This window comes from Aquila chrysaetos, chromosome 9 (genome assembly GCF_900496995.4).
Source record: "Aquila chrysaetos chrysaetos chromosome 9, bAquChr1.4, whole genome shotgun sequence".
NCBI lineage: Eukaryota > Metazoa > Chordata > Aves > Accipitriformes > Accipitridae > Aquila > Aquila chrysaetos.
This window is the reverse complement of record NC_044012.1, coordinates 24,166,146-24,188,477: the sequence shown is the minus strand read 5'-3', so window position 1 is coordinate 24,188,477 and position 22,332 is coordinate 24,166,146. Positions and strand designations below refer to the sequence as shown.

The 22,332-nt window shown below is 70.1% G+C and overlaps 7 protein-coding genes across 17 annotated transcripts; 2 read left to right on the top strand and 5 right to left on the bottom strand.

The window, feature by feature from the left end:
• The first annotated feature begins 178 nt into the window (after window positions 1-178).
• On the top strand, window positions 179-3,141 carry B4GALT3 (beta-1,4-galactosyltransferase 3). 2 transcript variants are annotated; one of them, XM_030024673.2, is made up of 7 exons: window positions 179-282; window positions 353-693; window positions 1,124-1,359; window positions 1,447-1,637; window positions 1,720-1,842; window positions 2,044-2,148; window positions 2,239-3,141. In XM_030024673.2, exons 2-7 carry the CDS (start codon window positions 438-440, stop codon window positions 2,732-2,734), a joined length of 1,407 nt encoding a protein of 468 aa, XP_029880533.1. In that variant the 5' UTR covers window positions 179-282; window positions 353-437; the 3' UTR covers window positions 2,735-3,141. The 2 variants fall into 2 exon arrangements, with proteins under 2 accessions (XP_029880533.1, XP_029880531.1); XM_030024671.2 differs by lacking the exon at window positions 179-282 and having other exon boundaries at window positions 319-693.
• PPOX (protoporphyrinogen oxidase) lies at window positions 3,100-6,122 on the bottom strand. 5 transcript variants are annotated; one of them, XM_041125890.1, is made up of 12 exons: window positions 5,895-6,120; window positions 5,635-5,769; window positions 5,031-5,146; window positions 4,826-4,958; window positions 4,588-4,732; window positions 4,310-4,500; window positions 4,169-4,229; window positions 3,954-4,072; window positions 3,757-3,870; window positions 3,532-3,691; window positions 3,401-3,443; window positions 3,100-3,327 (listed from the first exon to the last, which is right to left on the bottom strand). In XM_041125890.1, the coding sequence occupies exons 1-12, from the start codon at window positions 5,979-5,981 to the stop codon at window positions 3,117-3,119; spliced, it is 1,515 nt and encodes a 504-aa protein (XP_040981824.1). In that variant the 5' UTR covers window positions 5,982-6,120; the 3' UTR covers window positions 3,100-3,116. The 5 variants fall into 5 exon arrangements, with proteins under 5 accessions (XP_040981824.1, XP_029880528.1, XP_040981827.1 ...); XM_030024668.2 differs by having other exon boundaries at window positions 3,532-3,681; window positions 5,895-6,119; XM_041125893.1 differs by having other exon boundaries at window positions 5,635-5,789; window positions 5,895-5,972.
• Window positions 6,123-6,697: 575 nt separating this feature from the next.
• On the bottom strand, window positions 6,698-12,098 carry USP21 (ubiquitin specific peptidase 21). Of its 2 annotated transcripts, XM_030026251.2 has the most exons (14): window positions 12,009-12,091; window positions 10,917-11,001; window positions 10,042-10,843; window positions 9,028-9,087; window positions 8,622-8,745; window positions 8,417-8,528; window positions 8,176-8,313; window positions 8,031-8,095; window positions 7,833-7,936; window positions 7,662-7,748; window positions 7,503-7,581; window positions 7,243-7,350; window positions 7,048-7,162; window positions 6,698-6,953 (listed from the first exon to the last, which is right to left on the bottom strand). In XM_030026251.2, exons 3-14 carry the CDS (start codon window positions 10,816-10,818, stop codon window positions 6,863-6,865), a joined length of 1,860 nt encoding a protein of 619 aa, XP_029882111.1. In that variant the 5' UTR covers window positions 10,819-10,843; window positions 10,917-11,001; window positions 12,009-12,091; the 3' UTR covers window positions 6,698-6,862. The 2 variants fall into 2 exon arrangements, with proteins under 2 accessions (XP_029882111.1, XP_029882110.1); XM_030026250.2 differs by lacking the exon at window positions 10,917-11,001 and having other exon boundaries at window positions 12,009-12,098.
• Window positions 12,099-12,212: 114 nt separating this feature from the next.
• UFC1 (ubiquitin-fold modifier conjugating enzyme 1) lies at window positions 12,213-13,569 on the bottom strand. 2 transcript variants are annotated; one of them, XM_030026253.2, is made up of 6 exons: window positions 13,408-13,567; window positions 13,230-13,297; window positions 13,043-13,106; window positions 12,870-12,946; window positions 12,687-12,777; window positions 12,351-12,553 (listed from the first exon to the last, which is right to left on the bottom strand). In XM_030026253.2, exons 1-6 carry the CDS (start codon window positions 13,528-13,530, stop codon window positions 12,482-12,484), a joined length of 495 nt encoding a protein of 164 aa, XP_029882113.1. In that variant the 5' UTR covers window positions 13,531-13,567; the 3' UTR covers window positions 12,351-12,481. The 2 variants fall into 2 exon arrangements, with proteins under 2 accessions (XP_040982198.1, XP_029882113.1); XM_041126264.1 differs by lacking the exon at window positions 12,870-12,946 and having other exon boundaries at window positions 12,213-12,553; window positions 13,408-13,569.
• A 276-nt stretch (window positions 13,570-13,845) lies between these two features.
• Window positions 13,846-14,784, bottom strand: LOC115346331 (apolipoprotein A-II-like). Its single transcript, XM_030026254.1, has 3 exons — window positions 14,678-14,784; window positions 14,108-14,328; window positions 13,846-14,020 (listed from the first exon to the last, which is right to left on the bottom strand). The coding sequence occupies exons 2-3, from the start codon at window positions 14,308-14,310 to the stop codon at window positions 13,903-13,905; spliced, it is 321 nt and encodes a 106-aa protein (XP_029882114.1). The 5' UTR covers window positions 14,311-14,328; window positions 14,678-14,784; the 3' UTR covers window positions 13,846-13,902.
• A 1,267-nt stretch (window positions 14,785-16,051) lies between these two features.
• Window positions 16,052-18,576, top strand: TOMM40L (translocase of outer mitochondrial membrane 40 like). 2 transcript variants are annotated; one of them, XM_030026571.2, is made up of 9 exons: window positions 16,054-16,331; window positions 16,582-16,649; window positions 16,762-16,854; window positions 17,040-17,141; window positions 17,260-17,365; window positions 17,439-17,561; window positions 17,684-17,760; window positions 17,838-17,940; window positions 18,012-18,576. In XM_030026571.2, exons 1-9 carry the CDS (start codon window positions 16,232-16,234, stop codon window positions 18,149-18,151), a joined length of 912 nt encoding a protein of 303 aa, XP_029882431.1. In that variant the 5' UTR covers window positions 16,054-16,231; the 3' UTR covers window positions 18,152-18,576. The 2 variants fall into 2 exon arrangements, with proteins under 2 accessions (XP_029882432.1, XP_029882431.1); XM_030026572.2 differs by lacking the exon at window positions 17,439-17,561 and having other exon boundaries at window positions 16,052-16,331.
• NR1I3 (nuclear receptor subfamily 1 group I member 3) lies at window positions 18,540-22,156 on the bottom strand. 3 transcript variants are annotated; one of them, XM_030026567.2, is made up of 10 exons: window positions 22,116-22,151; window positions 21,517-21,608; window positions 21,070-21,279; window positions 20,396-20,526; window positions 19,787-19,959; window positions 19,499-19,707; window positions 19,271-19,416; window positions 19,060-19,176; window positions 18,876-18,981; window positions 18,540-18,780 (listed from the first exon to the last, which is right to left on the bottom strand). In XM_030026567.2, the coding sequence occupies exons 1-10, from the start codon at window positions 22,134-22,136 to the stop codon at window positions 18,651-18,653; spliced, it is 1,335 nt and encodes a 444-aa protein (XP_029882427.1). In that variant the 5' UTR covers window positions 22,137-22,151; the 3' UTR covers window positions 18,540-18,650. The 3 variants fall into 3 exon arrangements, with proteins under 3 accessions (XP_029882427.1, XP_029882429.1, XP_029882428.1); XM_030026568.2 differs by having other exon boundaries at window positions 18,665-18,764; window positions 22,116-22,156; XM_030026569.2 differs by lacking the exon at window positions 22,116-22,151 and having other exon boundaries at window positions 21,045-21,279; window positions 21,517-21,598.
• Between the last annotated feature and the right edge of the window lie 176 nt (window positions 22,157-22,332).

The window sequence follows — 22,332 nt, the reverse complement described above, 5'->3', positions numbered from 1 at the left end:
CAGCCTGCCCCAGGGACCTGGGTGACACCACCCCGGCCCCTCCTGCCCGAGCGGGGCCCTATTCCCACCCTGACCCCGCCCTCTGACCCCGCCCGCCTGAACCGCCGCCGGGGGGGGGGGACACGGGATGTGCTCCCGAACGGCCCCTTTAACACCTGCCACGTCAGGGAGGCTCCGCCCCCTCCCGTCACCACGGCCCACCCCGCGCGCTCGCTCTCTCTTTCCCCGTTCCAAGATGGCGGCGGCGGCCGGGGGGCACTGAGGCGTTCCCGCCGCCCGCAGGTACCGGGGCAGGGTCCGGGGCGTCTGGAGCTCGCCCCGCCGCGGGCCTGACCCTTCCCCTTCCCCGCAGCGCCCTGCGATGCGGCCCGGCCCCCTCGACGCCCCCAGCCGCCCCCGGTGATCCGGGCCCCCGGTGGTCCGGGCCGGGCCCCGCCATGCTGCGGCGGCTGCTGGAGCGGCCCTGCACGCTGGCCCTGCTGGTCGGCTGCCAGTTCGCCTTCGTCGCCTACTTCTCCCTGGGGGGGTTCCGCAACCTCACCTCCCTCTTCGGCCGCGCCGCCGGGCCCGTCTTCGACTACTCCCGCACCCACGACGTCTACGCCAACCTCAGCCGGCTCCTGCCCCGCCAGCCCGCCCGCCCCGACCCCGCGCAGCCCCTGCCCTTCTGCCCCGAGCGATCGCCTTTCCTCGGTGAGTGCGGGGCCGCCGCCCGCAGCCCCGCCCGGCCGCGGGGGAGGGGAGGGTTATGCCCGGCCCTGCCGGCGGTGGAGCCGCGAAAGCGGCCGTGGAGTGGGGGGATCCCGGGAGCTGTCGGGGCAGGGACCGGCCACCCGGCCCCGGGGGAAAGAACCGGCCCCCCCCCAGGGGAAAGAACCGCCCCGCGGAAAGAACCGCCCCGGGGAAAGAACTCCCCCCAGGGGAAAGAACCGTGTCCCCCCCCGCCCTGGGGGAAGAACCGGCCCTGCAGCTGCCAGCCCAGACTGACCAGCCGGGCAGGCAGGGCCTGTCTAGGGAGGCTCCCGAGGTTTGGGGCAGGGGGGAGCGGCCCTGGGGATCTGTGCTCCCCCTCGTGGGTGCTGTCCCCGCCAACCCACGCCAGCCCCCTGCCTCCCCCACGCAGTCGGCCCGCTGACGGTGAGCTTCAGCCGGGTGCGCACGCTGGAGCAGATCCAGGCGAAGAACCCGGCGGTGCGGGAGGGCGGCCGGTACCAACCCTCCACTTGTGAGTCCCGGTCCCGCACCGCCATCATCATCCCCCACCGCAACCGCGAGACCCACCTGGGCCACCTCCTCTACTACCTGCACCCCTTCCTGCAGCGTCAGCAGCTCCAGTACGGCATCTATGTCGTGCACCAGGTGAGTCCGGCGGGCGCCAGCGGCTTCACCGGGGGCTTTGCTGGGCTTGTGCCAAGGGCCGCTGCTGCCAGCCCCCTCTCCCCGCAGGCGGGCAACTCCACCTTCAACCGGGCCAAGCTGCTGAACGTGGGGGTGAAGGAGGCTCTGAAGGATGAGGAGTGGGACTGCCTCTTCCTCCATGATGTCGATCTCATCCCTGAGAATGACCACAACCTCTACACCTGCGACCCCTGGAACCCCAAACATGTCTCCATCGCCATGAATAAATTCGGATATAGGTGGGTGACCGTGGCTGGGGGTGAGCTGGGAGCGAGGGGACCGGCCCTGGCCCTGGCTCAGTGTCTGCCCCCCCTCTTGCAGCCTGCCATACCCCCAGTACTTTGGGGGGGTCTCGGCTCTCACCCCTGACCAGTACATGAAGATCAACGGCTTCCCCAACGAGTACTGGGGCTGGGGCGGTGAGGACGATGACATCGCCACCAGGTAGGATGCCGCGAGGACCTGCTGGTCTCACCGTCCCCCGTGTTTGTGACCTGCTGGGAGGCACTGGCTGGTCGCCAGGCCCTGGGACACCGTCGCTGCGCAGGAAGAGCACACGGGGGCCATTGCCACTGCACTGGGGGGGGACATAGGCAGCGTCCCCACGCCCTGGCACCTTTGGGTGACACAGTGGCTCGTCCGCAGGGTGCGCCTGGCTGGCATGAAGATCGCCCGCCCACCCATCTCCATCGGCCACTACAAGATGGTGAAGCACAAGAGTGACAAAGGCAACGAAGAGAACCCCCACAGGTCAGGGGGCTGGCAGGGGGTGCGGGGGGGGGGGGGGGGGGGCGGGGGGGGGGCTCAGCAGTGATGCTCCCCTTCCCTTGTCCCTTCCAGGTTTGACCTGCTGATCCGCACACAGCGGATGTGGACGCAGGATGGGATGAACTCCCTCACCTACACGCTGCTGGCCAAGCACCTCCACCCCCTCTACACCAACCTCACAGTGGACATCGGGACGGACCCCCGCGCCGGCCGGGGCCGCAGGGGGCCAGTGCCGGGCCACGAGGGGCAGAGGTACCGCAGCAGCACCAGCCTCTTCCGGGAGGAGATGCTGCGCAAGCTGCCCCAGGATGCTGCGGGTTGGGGGGACCAGGGCCTGTCCTTGTCCTCCCAGCTGCCCACAGCCACCGCGCAGCAGCTGCTGGAAGGTAACGGCACCCAGGGCAGCGCCAGCTCCCCACCAGCACCGGGGATCACCCAGCACAGCCCTGAGGCTGCCGGGGAGGGCGATGCCCACCTGGGAAGGAGCACTGGTGTGGCTGTGACACATGAGGAGGGGATGCTGCCTGCCCGTGGGGACAACCAGAGCCTGCCTCAAGGCACCCGCTAGCTGCTGGCCACCGTGGCCCCCAGATGGACTCTGTTCGCCACAACCTGGCGCTGGGAAGGGACCCCCGTCATGTGCGGGGTTGGGGAGCTGCTGCTGGGCTGGTTGTGCTGTGGCTTTGCTGGAGAGACTGGGGGGAGCAGTGAGCCGTGGGGGCAACTGCCCGGAGAGCTGCTGGCCGTGGGGCCGGTGCCTGGTACTAGGGGTCACCCCTGGAAAAGGGTGCAGGGAAAGCCGGGGTCAGGGTGAGCTGGGGCCCCAGGGGCTCGCCTGACTCAGTCTCCCTGCTGGCTATGGGTGCCTGAAGATGGTGGCAGGCTGCGCTACCGGTGCGCGGTTATTTATTCTATTTATGAGCTGCTCCCTGGACCTTTATAAGGGTTTTTCAATTAAAAAAACACTTTGTCCTACTGCCATGGAGTTGCTGTGTGCCAGGAGGGGACGCAGGGACACTGGGGCTCAGCGCAGCTGCCCCAGCAGCTGCCCGACAGCTGCTTTGGCACTGGCGATGCAGTCGTTGACGGAGACGCCGGCGTAGGAGGCCCCGATGAGGCTGAGGGGCAGCCGCTGCTCTGCCAGGAAGCGGTTGATGCGCTCTGCGGGGATGGGGGTGGGCAGTGGGCGCCTCTGCGGGGGCCGGGGGACCCCCAGGCCCCGGCCCCCTCTTACCTGTGCGCTGCCAGTGGCCCAGCGTGTACTGGGGGATGCAGGCCTGGGGGACAGGGGGGAGCAGCTGGTGAGCCCTGTGGGACCACCCAGGACCCCCCTAGGCCCCGCTGCCCCGCAGTGCCATCACCCACCTGGTGCACCTTGACGATAGAGCGGGTCGGGGCAGGCTCCAGGCCCAGCTGCTCCCGCACGGCCACCTGTGCCCGCTGCAGCAGCAGTGCCGGTGCCACCGCCACCGGGTCCCCAAAGCTCTGCCCGAACCAGGCGCCTCCCAGCATCACCTATACAGCACTGGCGGCACTGTTAGCCCCACCCAGATCATCCCTGTCCCCCCCACTCCATCCCCGGCTGCTCACCGTCAACCGCACCGAGGCGGCCCCTGTGCCATCGTGCTGGGGGAAGGCCACCGAGTCGTAGACAATGCCCAGGAGGGAGGCATCCTCGGAGGAGGGCACCAAGTGCCCGAAGCCCTGGGCAGGAGTGGGATGGGGTCACCCATGGGTACTGGGGACACCCTTGGGCACCAGGGGACACCTGTGGGCACCGCTCTCACCGTAACGGGCAATACGACGCCCTCATACTGCAGGTTCACCACAGCCACTGACACAGCTGGGATGTGCCGCAGCTCCTGCGCCAGTGGCTCTGTCTCGGCAGGCAGCACCTCAGCCAGGGCTGGGAGGAGAGGGGACATCATGGCGGGGGGGATAATGCTGTCCTCCCCTCCCCTGCCCCGCAGGAACCCCGGCATCTGGGCACCCCAACCCCTACCTGCAGCCGGGAGGGCGCTGACCACATGGTCGGCCATCACAGTGCCGTCTGCCAGCGTGAGCTGGGGGGAAGGAGAGCGGTGGAAGGGGGCAATGGGAAGAGAGCCCAGGTGTCCTGGCACCCCCACCACCAGGGCCCTACCTTCCAGCGGCCATCGGGGTGGCGGTGCAGGCGGCGCAGGGGCGCGTGGCAGCGCAGCTCGACACCGCGCGGGTGCAGGAAGGCCACCAGCGCCTGGGCCAGGCTCTCCATCCCGCCCCGCAGCGACCACTGGCTCCAGCGCTCAGCCCGCGCCCGCTGGCTCAGCCCTGACTCGGCCCCACGCTCCTTTCCTGCAGGTGACAACGCCGGTGTTGCCTCATGCCATAGTGATGGCATTGGGGTGTTCCCCCATCGTGTCCCCCCGGCCTGGCACTCACCGGAGCCCAGCGCCAGCCCCAGCAGGACGGATCGCCGGCGCCGCTCGGCCTCGAAAAGTGCGGGAAAACAGGAGCGGATACTCAGCACTCGGCAGTCCCCGGCGAACACACCCCGGCACAGGCTGTCCACGGCGATGTCGGCCACCTGCAGGGACATGGCAGGGTGAGGCCGGTCCCCGCCTGGCCCCTGCTGGGCCCTGATAAGTCCCTGGCGCTATCGCCCTGCGCAGACGCCCACCTCCTGGCCAAAGCGGCGATGCACGAAGGCGTGCACACTCTCATCAGGCTGTGTCCCGGCCGGCGCCAGCAGGTCCCGCACCCCGCTCCACAGCAGCGCCCGCGAGAATGGGGGCACCGGCCGCAGCAGGCCCCTGGGGACACCGAGGGCTCAGGGCAGGGTGGCCCACGGGTGGCACTGGCGTGGCACTGGGGCAGGCACCTACCCCAGGCTCGAGGGCAGCTTGTGCAGGGCCCCGCCAGTGTAGAGGAAGCGATTCCTGGAAGCTGGGTGGTCCCCAGGGACAGGCAGGACGTCACCCTCCAGGCCGAGCTCGGAGACCTGCGGAGACATGGGCAGGACGGGGCGGGGGACGGGCACGGCAGAGGCCACAGGATCTGCCCTGGGGCAGCCTCAACTGGACCCTGGCACCCATGCAAGGACCCCCAGGCCTCAGCACCCACACAGGGACCCCCTCCAGACCCCCAGCACCCTGGACCAACCCAGGGACACCGCAAGACCCTGGCACCCACCCAGAGACCCTCTGGCACCCTTGCACCCTGCACCAGGGTCCCCCCGGACCACTGCACCCTGGGACCCCTGAGCCCTCGTGCCCCCAGGGACCTAAAACACCCACCCAGGGACCCTCCCCCAGACCCGAGCACCCACCCAGGGACACCCCCCCCAAACTCCAGCACCCTGGAGCTGGACCGACAGAGGGGCCCTCCAGACGCCAGCATCCACCCAGGGACCCCTGACCCCAGCACCCTGCCCAAGAGACCCCCGCCCCAAGCCCCCGCACCCCGGACCAAGCCCCAGGCCCCCCCTACCATGTGGAGGGTGTCGGTGCCCACCACCCCGGCGGGGCGGATGCCCCTGGGCCCGTGCTCGAACACGGCCCCGTCGGCGGTGCGGGTGCTCTGCAGCCACCCCCCCAGGCGGGCGCTGGCCTCCAGCAGCAGCACCTGGAGACACCGCGGTCACCCTGGGGACACCGCGGCCGCCCCGGGGACACCGCGGCTGGGGATGCCGGCCCCACCCCCGGGGGACAGCCCGGCCCCCGCGGGCTCGGGCCCGGGCCCGGGCTCACCTTGGGCGGGCGGGGGCCGCGGGCCAGGTAGTAGCAGGCGGCCAGGCCGCTGATGCCGCCCCCCACGACGGCCACGGTCGGCGGCATGAGGGATCTGGGCCGGGCGGTCAGCGGGGGCGCGGGGCCGTGCTGAGCGCCGGGACGCCGGCACTCCCGGACCCGGACGCGGCCCCTCCCGCCCGCACCTCTCCCGGCGCCCGGGCCGAGCAGGCCCCGCCCCTTCTCCACGAGTGATAAGAGAGAGAGGGCGGGGCTAACGACGCGGCGTGCCAATGGCACGACCCTGTTCCCTGACGGACAGGCGCGGGGACGGGTCGCCGGCCCGCTATGGCGGCCGGGCAGGGCCATGCGGCGGCGCGGAACGGCCGGCAAGGCGCCCCGCTAGCGGTGACCTACGCCCCGCCCTGCCCGACAAGCCCCGCCCGTGCGCTCGATACCCCGCCCCTCCAGCAATGAGCCCCGCCCCCGCAGCTCACCCGCCCATCAGCTCTAGGCCCTCCCTTCCTGTAACAGACCCCGCCCCATCTGCCACTAGCCACGCCCCTCACTCAAAGCCCACCCCGGACCCCACGGCAAGCCCCGCCTCTCCGCCATTAGCCACGCCCCCGTGCATTAAACCCCGCCCTTGAAGCCGACCCACCCCACCGGTTCTAAACCCCCAACAATCCTGCCCCTCCGCTCTTGCCCCGCCCCTCTGACTATAACCCCGCCCTCTGCCTCCAGCCCCGCCCCTCACACACTCCCCCTCCCCAAGCAAAGCCCCCAGCCCCAACCCTTCACACCTCCGGACTTGGGCTTTTGGGTGGTTTTTTTAGTAAATTTATTCACAAAAGCCCCGCCCGGGGCAGCGTGGGCTGCGGCCCCCAGCCCTCCGCCCACACCCCGCCACAGGGGGCTGGGGGGCTGCAGCCTGGGCCCGGGAAGGCAGCAGCCCCCCGCCTCGAGGGGCTGGGGGGGGCCAGGGCAGCTCAGGGCCTCCTGCCGGGGGGCTCCTCCAGCTCGTAGAAGAGGACGTAGCCCTCGCTGGACGGCACCTGGTTCTCGCTGATGGGCGAGACGCTGCGGCGGCACCCTCAGCCCGCGCCCGACCCGGCTGGGCGGGGGGGGGGCGCAGGGCCTGGGCGAGGCGGGGGGGGGGGGGGGGGGCACCTACCGGGAGTCGTTGTAGACACGCCAGCCAGCCGGGTCCCGGCAGAAGGCGGTGTAGTGGCCGTAGTGGACGCTGCCCGAGTGGTTGCAGAGGGCATAGAGGCTGTAGACAGGGCTGCCTGCGACGGGAGACCAAGCTCAGCACTCCCCCAGGGGATCGGCACTGCCCGGCACCACCTCCCCCCCCAACGCGCCTCACCCGCCTTCTCGCTGGCGAACTCCCGCAGGTTGAGCTGCTGCAGGGGGAAGTCCACGAAGACGGAGCACTTCTTGATGGAGTAGCGGGTAGTGGAGAACCGATTCAGGTCTGGGCCGTGTCAAGGAAAACGTGACCCCGAGCAGCCGGAGGGATGGCACCCCGCTCCCGGGGATGTCCTCCCACCCGCTCCGCGAGCACCAGCAGCTCTGGGGGTCCCAGCCCTCTCCCTGGTCCCCCACCCTCCAGTCCCCAAAGGATACGGAGCACCAGGATGCGGGGGAAGCGCTGGATGGTCAGCTTCTTCGTGCTCCGCGTCCGCTGCCGGCACTTGTCACAGACCTGCCGGTGGCACAGCCTTGGTGAGAGGGGGCTGGGGGTGCTGAGCTGGGGGTGCTGAGCTGCCAGCCCCACCCTCTTACCGGGGCATTCTCTGAGTCCAGCTCCTCCTCCTTGGTGAAGAGGCTGAAGCAGTCGTAGAGCGAGACCTTCCCACCAGCAAAGCTTTTCTGCAGGGGTAGAGGGTCAGGTGAGGGGCCAAGAGGTGGCTGTGGGGGGATAGGGGTGGCTGGGGGGCTCCACCCCATCCCTACCTTTGGGATGGGCAGGGAGAGATCACAGAAGACCTCAAAGGTGGTGGAGCGGTAGCCGCACGCCTGGCACTTGAGGCAGCTCTTCAGCTGTCCCACGAAGAGGTCTGGGGGTGAGGAGGGGTGTGAAGCCAGGTGGAGAGGGGCACCCTGAGGGGTTTAGGTGTCTGGGGGGAGTTATCCTCCCCCGGCAGCACTCACCCACGATCTTGCTGTCCTCCCTCTCCAGGTATCGCTTCCACATCTGGTTGGCGCGTTCGTCGTCACTGCGGGGAAAGGCAGTGGGTTGGGCTGCGTCCCTGCGGCTGGGGCTCACCCCCCTCCCCAGGACCCCTCTCCCCCTCACCTCAGTGTCTCAGGGTCCTCCAGCGCAGGGGTCCGCCGGGCATCTGAGAGGATGCTGGGGGTCCTGCGGCCCTTGCGGTTGATCTCCACGTGCAGCCGGTCCATGAAGAACTTGAGGAACTCCTGCGCGTCCTGCTGGCTGCGGAGGGATGGACCCATTGCGCCCACTGCTGCTCCCAGCCCCCCAGAAGGCTGGGGAGCTGCCAAGGGCCCCCTGGGGCGGGGGGGGGGCGAAGCCTCACCTGTATCCAGTGAAGGAAGGGACATATTTCTGAAAGATGGCCTTGAAGCGCCCAGGGTTGACGGCCTCGGAGGAGTCGGGGTGCCAGAGGGCAGCGATGACATCGGCGAAGGCTGTGGGGACGGGGGACGTGCTGGGTGTCAGTGCCAGCAGGATTTATATAAGACCTGGGGGGAGTGATTAGCTGCGGGGGGCTCCTGTCCCACCTTCGGTGAGCTCCTGGGGGGCACGGGTGCCAGGGGGCTGCTCCTGCTGGAAGTCCCGGCACAGGCAGTAGTCCCGCAGCGGCTTGGTGCTGCTCAGGCACTGCAGCACAGCGTTCATGAAGCACTGCCGAGAGAGTGGTGGGGATGTGGTGACGCCCTGCAGGGGGGGAGCCACCAAGCCTTGGTGTGTCCCCCACTGTCCCTCGTGCCCTTGACTGTACCCTGCTGCACTGCAGGGACCCCCAAGGGGCTGGGGGATCTCCAGGGATGTGCCGGCCACGGCAGGAGGGAACTGCTTTGTTAGAGCCGCTGCAAGCCCAGGAGGACCCTGGGTCCCTTACGTACCCCAGGACATAGGTACAAGAGGGCTTGGGAGACGCAGGGACAAGGGGACGCAGGCACTTACCGTGTTGCCCAGGTTCCTGAGGCCGACGTGGCCTGAGCCCAGCAGCAGGGTGTGATGGGTCTGTGGGGACACAAAGGGACAGGAGTGAGACCCATCCCTACCCAAACGCCTCCAGCCGCCCCTCGGCTTCCTACGGACAGACAGATGGACAGCCCCCCGGCCACAGAGGCCTCACCTCGCCGCTGACGAGCAGCAGCCCCATGACAGCCGTGTGGACCACCGACTCGGAGATGTCAGTGCCACGGCCCTGCAGCTCCCGCCTGGTGACCAGGGTGCGGTGCAGCTTGCGTGGCAGCTCCACCAGCGTGGCTCCCTGCAGCCCTGGCATGGCTCTGGCACCGCCTGGGTGCCAGGACGGGACTGCGGCACCAGCGTTGCCGGGCCCCCTCTGCCTCTCTAAGCCACAGCTCATTAGCTGATCCGATTTCCCCCGGCTATTCTGGGCCTTGCTGGAGGCTCATCTCGGGGGGATTAATTAGCGGGAGAGCCACCTCAAAGACGGTGGGTGCCCAGAGAACAGGGAGCAGAGGCAAACACACCCGCCTGCCTTGCGCCATGCCGGTGAGGTGCAGGAGAGCGGTGCAGGGAGCAGGGTGGCCCAGTGGGGCCGGGGGCATGCCCCATGCCGCTGGTGCCAGATGCGCCGCGGGGGCCAAGCCATGTCCCCGTCCCCCACCGGCGCAGGCCCGGCCCTGGGATTTCAGGGCACCTAATCCTCACACGTGTCCCAGGGCGAGCGGAGCACAGGGCCTGGCTGCTCCGCGGGCAGAAGGTGGATGCGGAAACGGGCACGGTACTGGCCAGCCCCCAGCACCCCTGGAGCCGAGGGGACTCGACCCTTTCACAGCAGGGGTCCCCCAGGAGGAACGCAGCAGGGACAGGTGAGACCGGCACCACTGTGCCACCCCAGTAGTGTCACCAACCCCGATGGGAACGAAGCTGCTGCCCCACGACTGGGTGCAACTTGGGGGCCAGGGCCTGTCCCAGCAGCGGGACAAATCCCAAGGCTCTTACAGCTGCTGTCTTCTCCTCGGTCCTGCCGGCTGCCGGGGCTCTGCCCAGGGCAGGGCTGCCGGGCACCAGAATGTTGGGGCTGTGGGCATATGGGGTGTCGGGGGCAGTACGAGTCCTCGGGCAGCCCTCGGGCCGGACAGAGAGCAGCGGGGCGGTGGGCTTCCCGTCCAGCCCTGGGGAGACGTTGACCCTTCGGAGAGAGGAGCTCCTCCTGAGCGCCAGCGAGCCGGCGCTCAGCTGGTGGCCACAGTCCCTCAGCACCAGCCGGCTCAGCACCGCTGCCACGTCCTCAGCACGGCCGCCAGTGCTGCCCTGGCTCAGGTCTCCAATGCTGATGGATTTGGAGCGGGCCAGGTTGCTCCGCCGGCGCTCCGCTTCACGCCCCGCCAGTGAGGCCCCAGCAGGCAGGGAGAAAGAGGCGCTGCCCGGCACGGCGCCCGCCTGCGGAGAGCCGGGCACCCGCACCGCGTGGTCTGCCTTCACAGGCCCCCGACGGCATGCCGAGCCACGGAGAGCCTCCCCACGTTTCGAGGCCCGACCCCGGTCCAGCTCCAGCTTCTTGCCGCGGTCGTCCAGCGGGCCAGGCCGGGGCGGCAGGAGGCGAAGCTTGGGGGCTGGGGAGAGCCCGTTGGCAGCGGCGGAGGCCAGGGTGGCAGCATGGCGCTCCTGGCTCAGAGCCCGGTGCCCGCTGGGCAGCTTGGCGGCAGCCTTGGGCTGGGAGGTGACAACGGTGTGGTCCCTGGCCCGGCCAACGCGGTGCTCCGAGGCTTGGGGCATCGTGGGGACGGTCGAGAGGGGAGCCCTGTGGGGAGAGGGACCGGGCTGATGCCGGCGGTGCTGGGACGGTGTGCAGGGGCACCAGGGTGTGCACCCACCTCTCTTTCCGTGCCTCCTCCCACCAGCACCACTCACAGCCCTCCGCAGCGAGTGGCTGGCCGGAGAGTCCCGTTGGCAGGGGCCCTGTGGCACAAGGAGAGATGCTCTGGGTCACCAGATGGTACCAGGAGACAGCGTGGCCCTGGCGAGACCCCACAGCCCCCTTCACCCAGCTGCCACGGCACCGGCGGGAGGTGAGCACTGTGCCGCGCTCCCCGAGACAGCAGGTGAATCACAGGTGCTTGGCATCACCCGGACAGGTTCCTCCCACCCGCCCGCTCCCGGCTCTGCAGAAACACTGCTCAGAGTGCCCAGGCAACGAGGCGAGGTGAGGTAGCCATCTCCCGGTTCCTGCTCCATGGGGGCACCCAGCACCAGGGGTGTGCAGGCCCCACGCGGAGGCTGCCAGCACTCAACGCACCCCGGGAAGGGGCTCGGCGGTGATGGCTGTCCCCAGAGAGCGGCTGGAGCGGCTCTGGGGGGAGGGCTCGATCCCGGTGGGCCCTCGCCAGCTCGGATCCAGCAGGCAGGGAGGGAGGGAGGGACGGCGTTCCCGCTGCGGGTGCAGCACCGGCGGGGGACGATGGCCGCGGTGCAGCCACGGGGGCTGTTGGCACGGCGAGAGCCCCAAGCCCTCAGCTTGCCGGCCGGAGCGAAGGGCCTCGCGGGGTCGGCCGTGCCGACGGCAAAGGCCTCCGTTCCCCTCCCTGCCCGTCCCGTGCTCCGGGGACCCCCCGCCCTGCCCGGCCCTGTCCCCCGCCGCATGGCCCACCCAGGCGCTGGCCCCTGCCCTGGACACCCCGCCACTGTCCCCTGCTCTGGCCACCCCCCTCTCCCTGGGCACCGTCCCCCACCCTACGGCCACCATTCCGCGCTCCCCCCCCCCCGGGGCCCACCCGTGTTCCACCCCCTGCCCGGTACCGGGGAACACCATGGGGAGGGGGGGGGGGACGACGGACACACCGATGCCCCCCCCGGCCTCACTGCCCGCCCCTCCCCGCAGAGCCCCTTCCCCTCCTGCCGCCCCCCTCCCGCGCCCCGCCGGTGGCCCCCACCCCCGCGGGGCTGCCGCCCGCCGCCCTCCGCCGCACCTCCCGCGGGCCGCCATGGCAACAACTCCCGCAGCACCCGCCGCCATCTTTGTTCCTCCCGTCCGACGCCCCGCCCCCGGCAGCCTCAAGCGCCGCACTGCGCCTGCGCTGAAGCCGCGCCACGCCCCCCACCACACGCCTCCGCGTCGCTATGGAGACCGAGCGGCGTCCTGCCCCCCCCCCCGCCCGCTCTTAAAGGAGCCGCCGCACCCAGTCTTCTTAAAGCGGCAGCGTCCTCCGATAAAGTGTTAATGTAGGGCGGCCGAACCCCCGAAGGCTGGGGGAGGCGGGCCGAGGGGCATCCCCCCAGCAGGACCCCCCAGAGCAGCAGGTGGGCGCAAGGCCGGGGCCGAAGATTTTATTGGGGAGAAGCAGTGAAGCGGCAGGGGGGCAGGGGGAAGCAGCTGGGGGGAGGTGGGGGGGGGGCAGCACCTCCCGGGGGGCTGCACACCCCCACCCCCCCCCGCCACCCCTCACTTCTCCTTGTGCTGGATGATGCCTTTGGCGATGAGGTCGGGGATCTCCACAGCCAGCCAGGGGCCCAGCTGTGGGGACAGAGGGTGAGCAGCCCCCCAGGGACACCCCCCCCCCAAGGGTGACACCCCCCCGGTGTCACATGCCCCCCCACCCCCCCCGCGGTGTCACCACCCCCCTCCCCCTGTGACATCTCCAACTCACCCCCAGCGCCATCAGATGGGCCAAGCCAAATTTGGGGACGTTCCTGGCCCAGAGGGGCTTGAAGTGGTCGCTGAGGCAGATCTTGCCCCCCCTGCGGGGAGGAGGGAGCCGTCAGCCCCCCTAGGGCCCCCCCCCCCAGCCCAGGACCACCCCCGCGCGGGACCACCCCACCCACCCTCCCACCTGTACATCTTGGCCGTCTTCCCATCCAGCTCGGGGATGGCGATCTCGGGGGCGGTGGAGGGGTAGGTCACCGGGATCTGGGGCGGGGAGGGGACATGACACGGACGGGGGTCAGCGGCCCCGCGGGCCCCCCCAGCCCCGCGCCCGCCCCCCCCGACCCCCTCCCCGCTCACGTCAAACTCGATGGCGAACTCGTACTTGAGCAGCTCGTGGACGTACCAGCACTTCCCGAACCACCTGCAACACACCGGGGGGGCCCGGCCCCCGCCCCGCCTCAGTCCCGGCTCCCCCCTCCCCCGCCCCCGGACACCGGGAGCGGCCCCGGGGCGGGGGAAGCCCAGTCCGGCCCCGCTCACCCACCGGGTGCCCTCGGCGTTGGACTCCAGGCGGAACCAGTCGTTGTCGGCGCGTTTGTTGTTCTCCACGTACTGGGGGTGGGGGACGGGAGGAGCGGGGGTGAGCGGGGCCGCCGCGAGCCCGGGAACCGGGGGGGACGGGGACGGGGACACCCGAACCGGCGGGGCCAGCCCCAGCGCACCTGGATGAGGGCGCGGTACTCCTCCTTCAGCCGCGACGCCCAGCTCTCCCGGTCCCGCGGCCCCGCCGCCGTCCGCAGCAGCGGCAGCTCCGCCACCGCCCGCCGCGCCGCCTCATCCGCCATCTCCCCGCCGCCGGAAGCGGCCCATTTTGGCCCGGAGCGGAAGTGACGTTCGGAGGCGCTGGGCCCCCCGCGCCGCCATCTTGCTTAAGGGCGTGACGGGACAGCGGGGGTGGGGGTGTAGCGGGGCTGACACCGCCATCTTTACTAGGGGCACGGGCAGGGCGCGACGCCGCCCCGGCGCCTCCATCTTTAGTGCTGGCAGAACTGAGTTTGTCGGGTCTCAGCCGTGCTCATGCGTACTCCCTCCCCGGAGAGTGTCCCCCACCGCCTCGTCGTCCCCCCCCACCTCGGTCCCACAGCACCAGGGACACGGCAGCAGCTCCAGGGCTTTATTGTTATGGGGGGGGGGCATGGGGGCTGCCACGGCAGGGCTCAGGGCTGCCCCTCGCCCTTGCCCAGCTCCAGCAGGGAGGAGAAGAGGCCGAGGACGTTGCTCCGCAGCTCCTGGGCCAGCGGCGTCAGCTGCTTGTTGGCTCGGTCCAGGTAGGCCCTGGGGGAGAGGCAGCCGATGAGGGGGCAGCTGAGGGGCAGCCGAGGGGCAGCCCCCCCCCGCCCATCCCCCCTGTTCCCCCTGTACTCGGCCTGGTTGCGCAGCTCCTCCACCTGCAGCTTCTGGGCCAGGTCCTTGGTCATGAAGTCGGAGAAGGACTGGAAGTGGCGGGTGAAGAAGTCGTCCTCGGCCGGAGGGGTGGCCTCCTCGGCCAGGACCTCGCGCCTCACCAGGGCGGCCTGGAGGCGGCAGGCGCAGAGCAGCAGCAGGGCGGCCGCCAGCACCTTCATCTCGGCGAGTCTGGGGGCCTGCGGGGCCGGGTCAGCGGTGGCCAGCCCGCCCCACGGCTCTGCTGTCCCCTCCTGTCCCCTCCCACCCCTCGGCACCTTCCCACCCCCCCATCCCTGCCCCATTGCTGCCCCAGCACCCCCATTGTTCCCCATCCCACCCCATGAACCTCGGTTCCCCTCCTGCCCCAGCCCTGCCCCCCAGCCCTGCCATCCCACTCCCACCCCATCACGACCCCATGGCTCCGCTGGCACCAATCCAGTCCTTCTCCTGTCCCATCCTACCCTGCGGCACCTCCATCCCCATCCTGCCCCATCCCTGCCCCACAGCCCCATCCTGCCTGGGTGCTGGGTGCTGGCTGCTGCTCACCTGGGCAGGACTCTGGGGGTGTGGGGCTGTGGGTGACCCCTCGGGGGCTGCTTATATCCCCCGGGCCAGCTCCCGCCCCTGGGCCAGGGAGGCCGTGCTGGCCCCCGCCACAGCCTGGGTAAACACGGTGGGGGTAAGGGTCGCTGCGGGGGACGGCCCCTCCTCGTCCTCGCCAGGGGTGGCCCCGCACCCAGGGGTCCTGTCCCTGTGTCCCCAACGCCCCATGGCCCTGGGCAGGACGCAGGCAGTGGGTGACAATGGCCCAGGGACTGGGGCTGTGGGGGCCCTTGGGGGCCGGGGCTGCCACGGCGGGGACTTGGCTGGTGGTCCTATGGCATGCAGCAGCCCTGTGGCATGTGGTGGCCCTGTGGCATGTGGGAGCCCTGTGGCACGTGTGGCCCTGTGTCGTGTCACAGCCCCACAACATGCTGTAACCCTGCAGCATAGCGGGACCCCCAGGGCAGCCCCAGGGCTCCCCCCCCCAGCCCCAGAGCCGCCCCATACCCCCACTCCAGCACCCACTAGGCCCTCTGCCGCAGCCCCGTGGGTTTCAGCGGCCGCCCCACCCCGGGGTCCTGGCTTGGCGGGGGTACCCTGTGGGGCTGCACAGCCTGGCCGGCCCCGGCGCCTGCGGGGCAAAGGTCATCGCCCGCCTTATCACTGACCCTCGGCTGCCAACGTGACGGTGTGACTCAGCCTGGGGCAGGCAGGGGCCGTCCCCGTGGGGTCCTGGAGGGGGCACCCATCGGGGGGGACCCTGGGGACACCCCACCGCAGGGCCAGGCCCGGGGCCAGCTCCGGTGCTCTTTGGGAACACGGGGCCAAAGGGCACCTGGCCGGCACTGAGGACAAAAACTCTTCGTCCCCTGGGTCACCAGTGGGGCCACTGGGGCCCCTTCCCGTCCCGAGCCCCTGCTCGTGCCAGCCCTTTCCAGGAAAGCTGCTGGTGACGGCAGCAGGGACAGGGGACGGGGACCGGGGGACATGGGGAAGGTCCAGGGACACAGGGCAAGGAGAGGGGTGTGGTATATACTGGGTATACGGGGCAAGCAGGGGAGGTGTGAAGGGGACACAGGGCAGGGGAGATGGGGAGGAAGACAGGACGGAGGGGGGGACACAGGGAGGGGACGTGGGGGGCACAGGGTGGGGGGAATTGGGACACAGCCAGGAGGGTCCAGGGTCGCAGGGAGGGGACATGGGACACGACGGGGGAAACGGATGGGGGGGCGGGGCCAGGGAGGAGACGGGGGGCACACGGGACACGCGTGGACACAAACGGCGGGGTGGGGCGGCGGGCGCGGGGCGGCCCCGGCTGAGCGCGGCGGGGGCGGAACGCGGCAGCCCCGGAACGGCGCCCCGGGGGGCCGGGGAGCACTGTCCGCCGCGGCCCCGCCCCGCCGGCTCGGCCAATGGGCGGCGAGCTCTGCCCGCGCCCGCCATGGCGGCGGCGGCCTCGGGCGGGTGCGGACCTGGCGAAGCCGCTTCCGGTGCCCGCGCCCGCGATGGCGGCGACCGGCGGGGACGGGGGGGGGCGGGCGGCCGTAGGGCCGGGCCATGGGCAACGTGCTGGGCCCCGCCGCGCCCCGGGCTCCGCGCCGGGGGGAGCCGCTCGGGAGCCCCGGCAGCTTCGATGAGCTGCACCGGCAGTGCAAAGGTGGGGCCGGGAGGGGCCGGGCCGGGCGGGGGGTACGGGGGCCGAGAGGACACCGGGGCCGGGCCCCCGGGTGGCCCCAGCAGCAATGGGGGGGGGTCCCGGCGGCGCCGGGGGACGGGCTGGTAGCGGAGGGGCACCGGGGTGGGCTGCGGAAGGGTGGCTGTGGGAGAGGAGGGGTGGCACCGGCGGTCTGGCCGGGGGGGTGGGGCGGCGGCAGCGTCGGCCCCGCTCAGTCCCTGCTCTCCCCCAGAGGTTTTCCCGCAGCAGATGGAGGGGGTGAAGCTGATCGTCACCAAGACCCTGAGCAGCCACTTCCAGGTCAGGGAGACACGCAGGCACCCGCGGGGGGGGCAACACCGTGTTGCAGGGGGGCGGGCGCTGCCACCCCCGGGCTGTCCCCCTGTCCCCCGCTGAGGCGTCGTCCCCGCAGGTGACGCACACGGTCCACATGAGCACCCTCGGCCCCTCCAGCTACCACTTCAACGCCACCTTCGTGGGGGACCGGCAGCTCGGCCCCACCGAGGTGAGACCCTGCGCCCCGGGGTGGCCCTGGGACAGTGGGTGGCCCTGGGGTGGCCGAAAGGCTCTGAAATGGCACCAGGATGGGTGGGGGTTGCCTGGGGGGCGAGGGGGTCCTACCCTGTGGCTGAAGCCAGGGGATGGGGGTGTCCCTGTCCCCCCAGCTGACCCCCCCCGGTCTGTCCCTAGGCCTTTCCCACGCTGGTTGGGGACATGGACAACAGCGGCAGCCTCAACGCCCAAGTGCTGCACCTCGTGGCTGAGCGCATCCGCACCAAAGCCGTCTTCCAGGTGGGGCCAGGCAGGAGATGACCCCAGGGTCGGGGGGGGGATGCCGGGGCATCTCCGTCACCCCCAGCTGGTGGCGGGGACGGTGGCAGGACCCGCCACTGTGCCCGTCCCCTTGCAGACACACCAGGCCAAGTTCGTGACGTGGCAGTTCGATGGCGAGTACCGGGGGGATGACTGCACCGCCACCCTCACGCTGGGCAACCCCGACCTCCTCGGCGAGTCCGGTGAGCAGGGCGTACCCTCCCCCAGCTGCCGGGCCCGGGGGGCCGAGCGCTGAGGGCCGTGCTGTCCCCGCAGTGATCCTGGTGGCCCATTTCCTCCAGAGCGTCACTTCCCGCCTGGTCCTGGGCGGGGAGATGGTTTATCACCGGCGGCCAGGGGAGGAGGGAGCCATCCTCACGCTGGCGGGCAAATACACGGGTACGCGGGTGCCCCACACTCGAGAGGGCTGTGGGCATGGCCCTGGGGGTCCCACCCGCTGTGCTGGCCCTGGGGGGATGCCCCGGCTCCCCTCGCCCTCCGCTTTGCTTCTTCTCTTCCAGCTCTGAAGTGGGTGGCAACGCTGAACGTGGGGTACGGCGGTGCCCATGCCAGCTACTACCACCGAGCCAACGAGCAGGTGAGCGTCCCCTGTGTGTCCCTGTCACCTGTGTGTCCCTGTCCCCCCCCCAGGGCCTCACGTTTTCCGCCCCCCAGGTGCAGGTCGGGGTGGAGCTGGAGGCCAACACACGGCTGCAGGACACCACCTTTGCCTTTGGCTACCAGCTTAACCTGCCACAAGCCAACATGGTCTTCAGAGGTGAGCGAGGAGCCACGCTGGCACCTGGCAGCCGCGGCACTGGCTGGGCGCTCACCCTGTTCCCCCCACAGGGCTCCTGGACAGTAACTGGAGCGTTGGGGGGGTGCTGGAGAAGAAGCTGCCCCCCCTGCCTGTCACCCTCGCTCTGGGCGCCTTCCTCAACCACTGGAAGAACCGTTTCCACTGCGGCTTCAGTGTCATCGTGGGCTGAGGGGCCGTGGAGGCGGGCGGCACGTGCCACCGTCCTGCTCAGGGAGCCGCCGTGCCATGTCACGGGGGCGCTGGCTGGGCCCCGCTCTCATGCCGTGGTGGCAGGGGAGCCTGCGGAGGGGGGACCTGGTCCCTCATGGCTGGGAGACACTGTGACAGCGCGTGGCGGCTGTTAGCATCTTTGGGCTGAGAAGCAGCTGCCGCTTGGGGCTGGGGGCCTCTGTCGGCCCCGGTGTTTGCCCGCGCCGCCCTCCTCGCCCCAGCGCCGCACTTCCCTCTGCTCCCACCCCTGCTCTGCCTCAGTTTCCCTCTGGTGGCGCAGGGGGTGGCTCTGGGCTGCAGTGGGGGCTGGAGGTGCTGGCGGTGCCTCTGTGCACGTACCCACGGAGCCTGGAAAAATAAAGGAGCTTTACTCTGCCCTGTAAAGTGCACTGGTAGCTGGTGAGCCCCGGTGCTCGGCCGGGGGCTGGGTGATGGTGTGGGCACCGCCACCATGGGCTCTAGCTGATGATTTCAGAGAGCAGCGGTGTCATGGAGGACAGGTCCTGGATGTGGAGGATCTGCCGCGTGTTCTCCACCTTCAGTGTCTGCAGCTCTGTCAAGAGCAGCAGCAGCTTTGCATAGAGAAACCTGGTTGAGGGGGGGAACGGGACACCTGGCTCAGATCCCATTGCTGTCCCCATGGCGGAGGGGACCGCAGTCGTGCCAACCCCCCTGGCACATACCTGCCCTCGGGCATGGGGTGCCAGTGGTCAATGTAGCTCTTGAGCGTCAGGGCCACCTTCTCCTGGAACTGGTCGATGAAGTCCCGCTGGGTGATGCTGGCATGGTCTGGGGGTGCAGGGTGGACAGGCGGCCATCAGCGGGGCCAAGGGGATGCCTTGCCGCCGCGGTCCCCACGGTCCCTACCTGGTGAGAAGAGCAGCATGGCCTGGAGCAGGACGTACTCAGCTTCGTGCAGCTGCAGCTTCTTCAGGCTGATGTGGAACTTGAGCAGTGGCTCCAGGTAGATCTGCTGGAAACCAGCTGGGGGGAGTGTGGCGGTGACGGGTGAGCCAGGATGGGGACGTGGCTGTCCCCTGCTTCCCGGTGCTACCATTCCCCCCCCCCCCCCCCTCACCCAGGGCTCCGTCCTGGATAGTGTAGCAGTGCTGCCCACACTCCCAGGCATTGGTCTCTGTGTTGAAGACTGTGTTGAACTGGATCTGGCAGATCTCCAGCGTGGCCCCTTTCAGCAGTGAGATCTGGTCATCGATGGGCAAACTCCTGCCGGGGCGGGGGGGGGGTGAGGGGAGGCATCAGGGCCGGGGCAGCAGCAGGGGTCTCCCGCAAGTGCCTCCCCGCAGACCTGAAAGCTGGGATCTCCTTGGCGAAGTTGATGACCTGCTGGATCATGAAGGTGCTGAGGTCGGCAAAGTGGGGCAGCATGGAGAAGACATCGGGCAGCACGTCCTCGTCCAGGCAGTCCGGCTGCTGGGATGGTGTCCACGCGGCAGGGATGCCCGGCTGCGGTGGGCTCTGCGGCCGTGGGCTGGGAACATAGAGGCGTACGGCGGGCTGCAGCGGCGGCAGTCAGGGCCTTAGCACCGGGCTGGGGCACCCGTGGGGACAGTCGGGTCCCAGGGGCCCCACTCACCCGGTAGTGCCTGAACTGGGAGAAGCTGGAGTCGAAGGTGCGCTGGTGGGCCGCGATGAGGATGCCGATGAGCTCCTGCTGCTCCGCCGTCAGCCCCCCCGGCTGCTCCCGTGCCAGCCGCCGCTGCCCCCGCAGTGCCCGCCGCTGCCTCAGCGCTTCCTCCGACATGATCACTGCCGCCCCGCCGCCACCGTCACCCCCGGCCCGGGGACCGGGTCACTGGTGGCACAGGCCCCCCCGTGGCCCCCCGGGTGCTCAGAGGCACCACTGCCCTTGTGGTCCCCTCACCCCAGGGGGGTCCCACTTGTCCCCTCTCTCCCACACCCCCCCTGCTGTCATCTTTATGCCACTGTCCCTTGCCCCTGGGCTGCCCCATCCCTTCTGCCCTGGTGTCCTTCCCTACCACCTCATCCAGGCCACTCCTCTCTGTCCCATGTCTTCCCTTGTCCCTGCCAGGTCCCCCTCATCCCCTTTCCCCCAAGTCCTCCCACTCAGGTCCTCCCTCTCCCCTCTGCTCCGTGTCCCTCTCTTCCCCCCAGGTCTCCCCTGTGTCACCCCATTCCCTCTCCCCATGTGTCCTCCCCGCTGTCCCCATGCCGCTGTGCTCACTGTCCTTCCGCATGCCCACATCCAGGCACTTCTGGAGGCGGCAAGCCTGGCACTGCCGACGCTTGGCCTTGGTGACGGGGCAGCTCCGGGTGAAGGGGCAGGTGAAGCGGACGCCCTTGTTGATGGAGCGCCTGGGGGGACACAGGCACGGGGCCCTGCTGTGAGGCCATGGGGACTGTCACCGTGTCCCCCTGGGAGGGGCAGAGGGGCAGCAGGGGCTGGGGGACAGGATCTCCCAGGGTGGGGTCCACTTCCAGCCCCCAGGACCCTGTCACCGCTGTGCTCTAGAGAAGCAAGGTGGCCTGAGTGGCTGTCCTGTCTTGTCCTACCCAGTCCCTGTCCATGGGACCATCTTGTTCCATCCCACCCCGCTATGTCTTGTCCCATCCTGTTTGACCCATTCTGCCCTGTCCCCTTGTACCACCCCACCCCATCCTGTCCCATTTAATCCCATCTTGTCCCACCCCACCCTGTCCCATCCCATCCCATTGTGTCCCATTTCAGTCCATCCTGTCCTGCCCCATCCTGTCTTGTCCCCCTCCTCCGTCCCATCCCATTTCACCCCACTCTGTCCCATCCTACCCCATCCCCTGGCTCCCATCCAGTGCCGCAGAGCAGCCATGGGTCCCCCCGCGATGGCAGCCCCCACCTGAAGAAGCCCTTGCAGCCCTCACAGGTCATGACGTGGAAGTGGTAGCCGGTGGCACGGTCCCCGCACACGGCGCAGACCTTGTCCTCCCCAGGCTCCACATCCTCCTCCCCGGAGCCCCAGGGCCCCGGCAGCAGGCAGGGGCTGCTCTCCATATCCGAGGGGCTTGGCACGGACATGGCCGGGGACACAGGTGGCAGCACCCAGACCGGGGGGACCACAGCGAGGACAGAGCCTGCAGGATGGGGCGGGTGGCAGGGTGTGCGTGTGTGTGTACACACACCACGGCTCCCACTTGAGCAACACCCGGCACACACCCGACACTGGCTCCTGCACCCCATCCCCTTGAAGCCACAGTGTCCCGCACACCCCACGGCGCACGACCCTCATGCACCCACCTGCCACCGCGACCTCCCACCGAACCACCCATGTGATGCCCCCGAAGGCGGCCGGTGCCCATTGGTGCTGGTACCTGGGATCCAGCACCCACTGGTGCGGCTGGTGCCCGGTGCTCGCCACCACGCAGCGAGGGGCTGCCCAGCCCCTGCCTGTCCCTGCCGTCTCCTGGCAGGAGCCCTGTGGAGTTTGAACCTTGAACTTGAGCGAGGCTGCGGCAGGCGGGGACAGGCAGCACGGGGCCAGAGGAGGAACAGGCAGCACGGGAGGGACAAGCAGGGACAGGCAGGTACAGGCATGGCAGACATGGGGGACAGGCAGGAGATGGGCAGGTGTGGGGGAACAGGCAGGCACGGGGGACAGGCAGGCACAGAGGGGACAGGCAGGGACAGGCAGACGTGGGGGACAGGCAGACATGGGGGGGACAGGCAAGGGGACAGGCAGGCACAGAGGGGACAGGCAGGGGACAGGCAGGCAGGGGAACACACATGGGTGCTGAGGGAGGCATTTGGGGCAACAGAGCCCAGAAGGGATGGGGACCACGGCAGTGGCTGTTCTGCCATCGGTGACCCCGGACGAAGGTCCCTGTCACCAGCCTCCATGGGGAGGTGCCAGCAGTGCCCCCCTCCCAGGACCCTCGGGCAGCGTCTGTCCCCCTGGGGGTGTCACCCCCACCTTGTGGTGCCCCAGGACCATGGCAGCTCGGGGGGTGACCACGGCCTCCCCAGACCCCCCGGTTCCAGCTCCGCGGGGCGTCGAGGCTCGGGGCGGGGGTGGAAGGGTAAGACATGCGGGGGGGCAGGTCCCCACCCGGCCCCGCCCCCGCGCCCCATTGGCTGCCCGCTGCCGTCACTCAGCAGCCCCCCTATAAAGCCGGTGGCGGAGCGGGGGG

Coding starts and splice junctions, on each gene's coding strand:
- B4GALT3 (XM_030024673.2), top strand. CDS start 438: ATGCTGCGGCGGCTGCTGGAGCGGCCCTGCACGCTGGCCCTGCTGGTC. Junction 694..1,123: donor CGAGCGATCGCCTTTCCTCG/GTGAGTGCGGGG, acceptor TCCCCCACGCAG/TCGGCCCGCTGACGGTGAGC. Junction 2,149..2,238: donor AACGAAGAGAACCCCCACAG/GTCAGGGGGCTG, acceptor TGTCCCTTCCAG/GTTTGACCTGCTGATCCGCA.
- PPOX (XM_041125890.1), bottom strand. CDS start 5,981: ATGCCGCCGACCGTGGCCGTCGTGGGGGGCGGCATCAGCGGCCTGGCC. Junction 4,959..5,030: donor AAGCTGCCCTCGAGCCTGGG/GTAGGTGCCTGC, acceptor CGGTGTCCCCAG/GGGCCTGCTGCGGCCGGTGC. Junction 4,073..4,168: donor CAGCGCCCTCCCGGCTGCAG/GTAGGGGTTGGG, acceptor CTCTCCTCCCAG/CCCTGGCTGAGGTGCTGCCT.
- USP21 (XM_030026250.2), bottom strand. CDS start 12,055: ATGGCGGCGGGTGCTGCGGGAGTTGTTGCCATGGCGGCCCGCGGGAG. Junction 9,088..10,041: donor CCGAGGAGAAGACAGCAGCT/GTAAGAGCCTTG, acceptor GTGTCCCCACAG/ACCCATCACACCCTGCTGCT. Junction 8,529..8,621: donor CCCCCAGGAGCTCACCGAAG/GTGGGACAGGAG, acceptor CCGTCCCCACAG/CCTTCGCCGATGTCATCGCT.
- UFC1 (XM_041126264.1), bottom strand. CDS start 13,530: ATGGCGGATGAGGCGGCGCGGCGGGCGGTGGCGGAGCTGCCGCTGCTG. Junction 13,298..13,407: donor AGTACCGCGCCCTCATCCAG/GTGCGCTGGGGC, acceptor CCCCACCCCCAG/TACGTGGAGAACAACAAACG. Junction 13,107..13,229: donor TCCAACGCCGAGGGCACCCG/GTGGGTGAGCGG, acceptor GGTGTGTTGCAG/GTGGTTCGGGAAGTGCTGGT.
- LOC115346331 (XM_030026254.1), bottom strand. CDS start 14,310: ATGAAGGTGCTGGCGGCCGCCCTGCTGCTGCTCTGCGCCTGCCGCCTC. Junction 14,021..14,107: donor GAGCTGCGCAACCAGGCCGA/GTACAGGGGGAA, acceptor CCTCTCCCCCAG/GGCCTACCTGGACCGAGCCA.
- TOMM40L (XM_030026571.2), top strand. CDS start 16,232: ATGGGCAACGTGCTGGGCCCCGCCGCGCCCCGGGCTCCGCGCCGGGGG. Junction 17,142..17,259: donor GCACCAAAGCCGTCTTCCAG/GTGGGGCCAGGC, acceptor GTCCCCTTGCAG/ACACACCAGGCCAAGTTCGT. Junction 17,941..18,011: donor AGCCAACATGGTCTTCAGAG/GTGAGCGAGGAG, acceptor TTCCCCCCACAG/GGCTCCTGGACAGTAACTGG.
- NR1I3 (XM_030026567.2), bottom strand. CDS start 22,136: ATGGTCCTGGGGCACCACAAG. Junction 21,609..22,115: donor TGGTCCTGGGGCACCACAAG/GTGGGGGTGACA, acceptor GGCTCCTGCCAG/GAGACGGCAGGGACAGGCAG. Junction 21,280..21,516: donor CAGTGGGTGCTGGATCCCAG/GTACCAGCACCA, acceptor CCCATCCTGCAG/GCTCTGTCCTCGCTGTGGTC.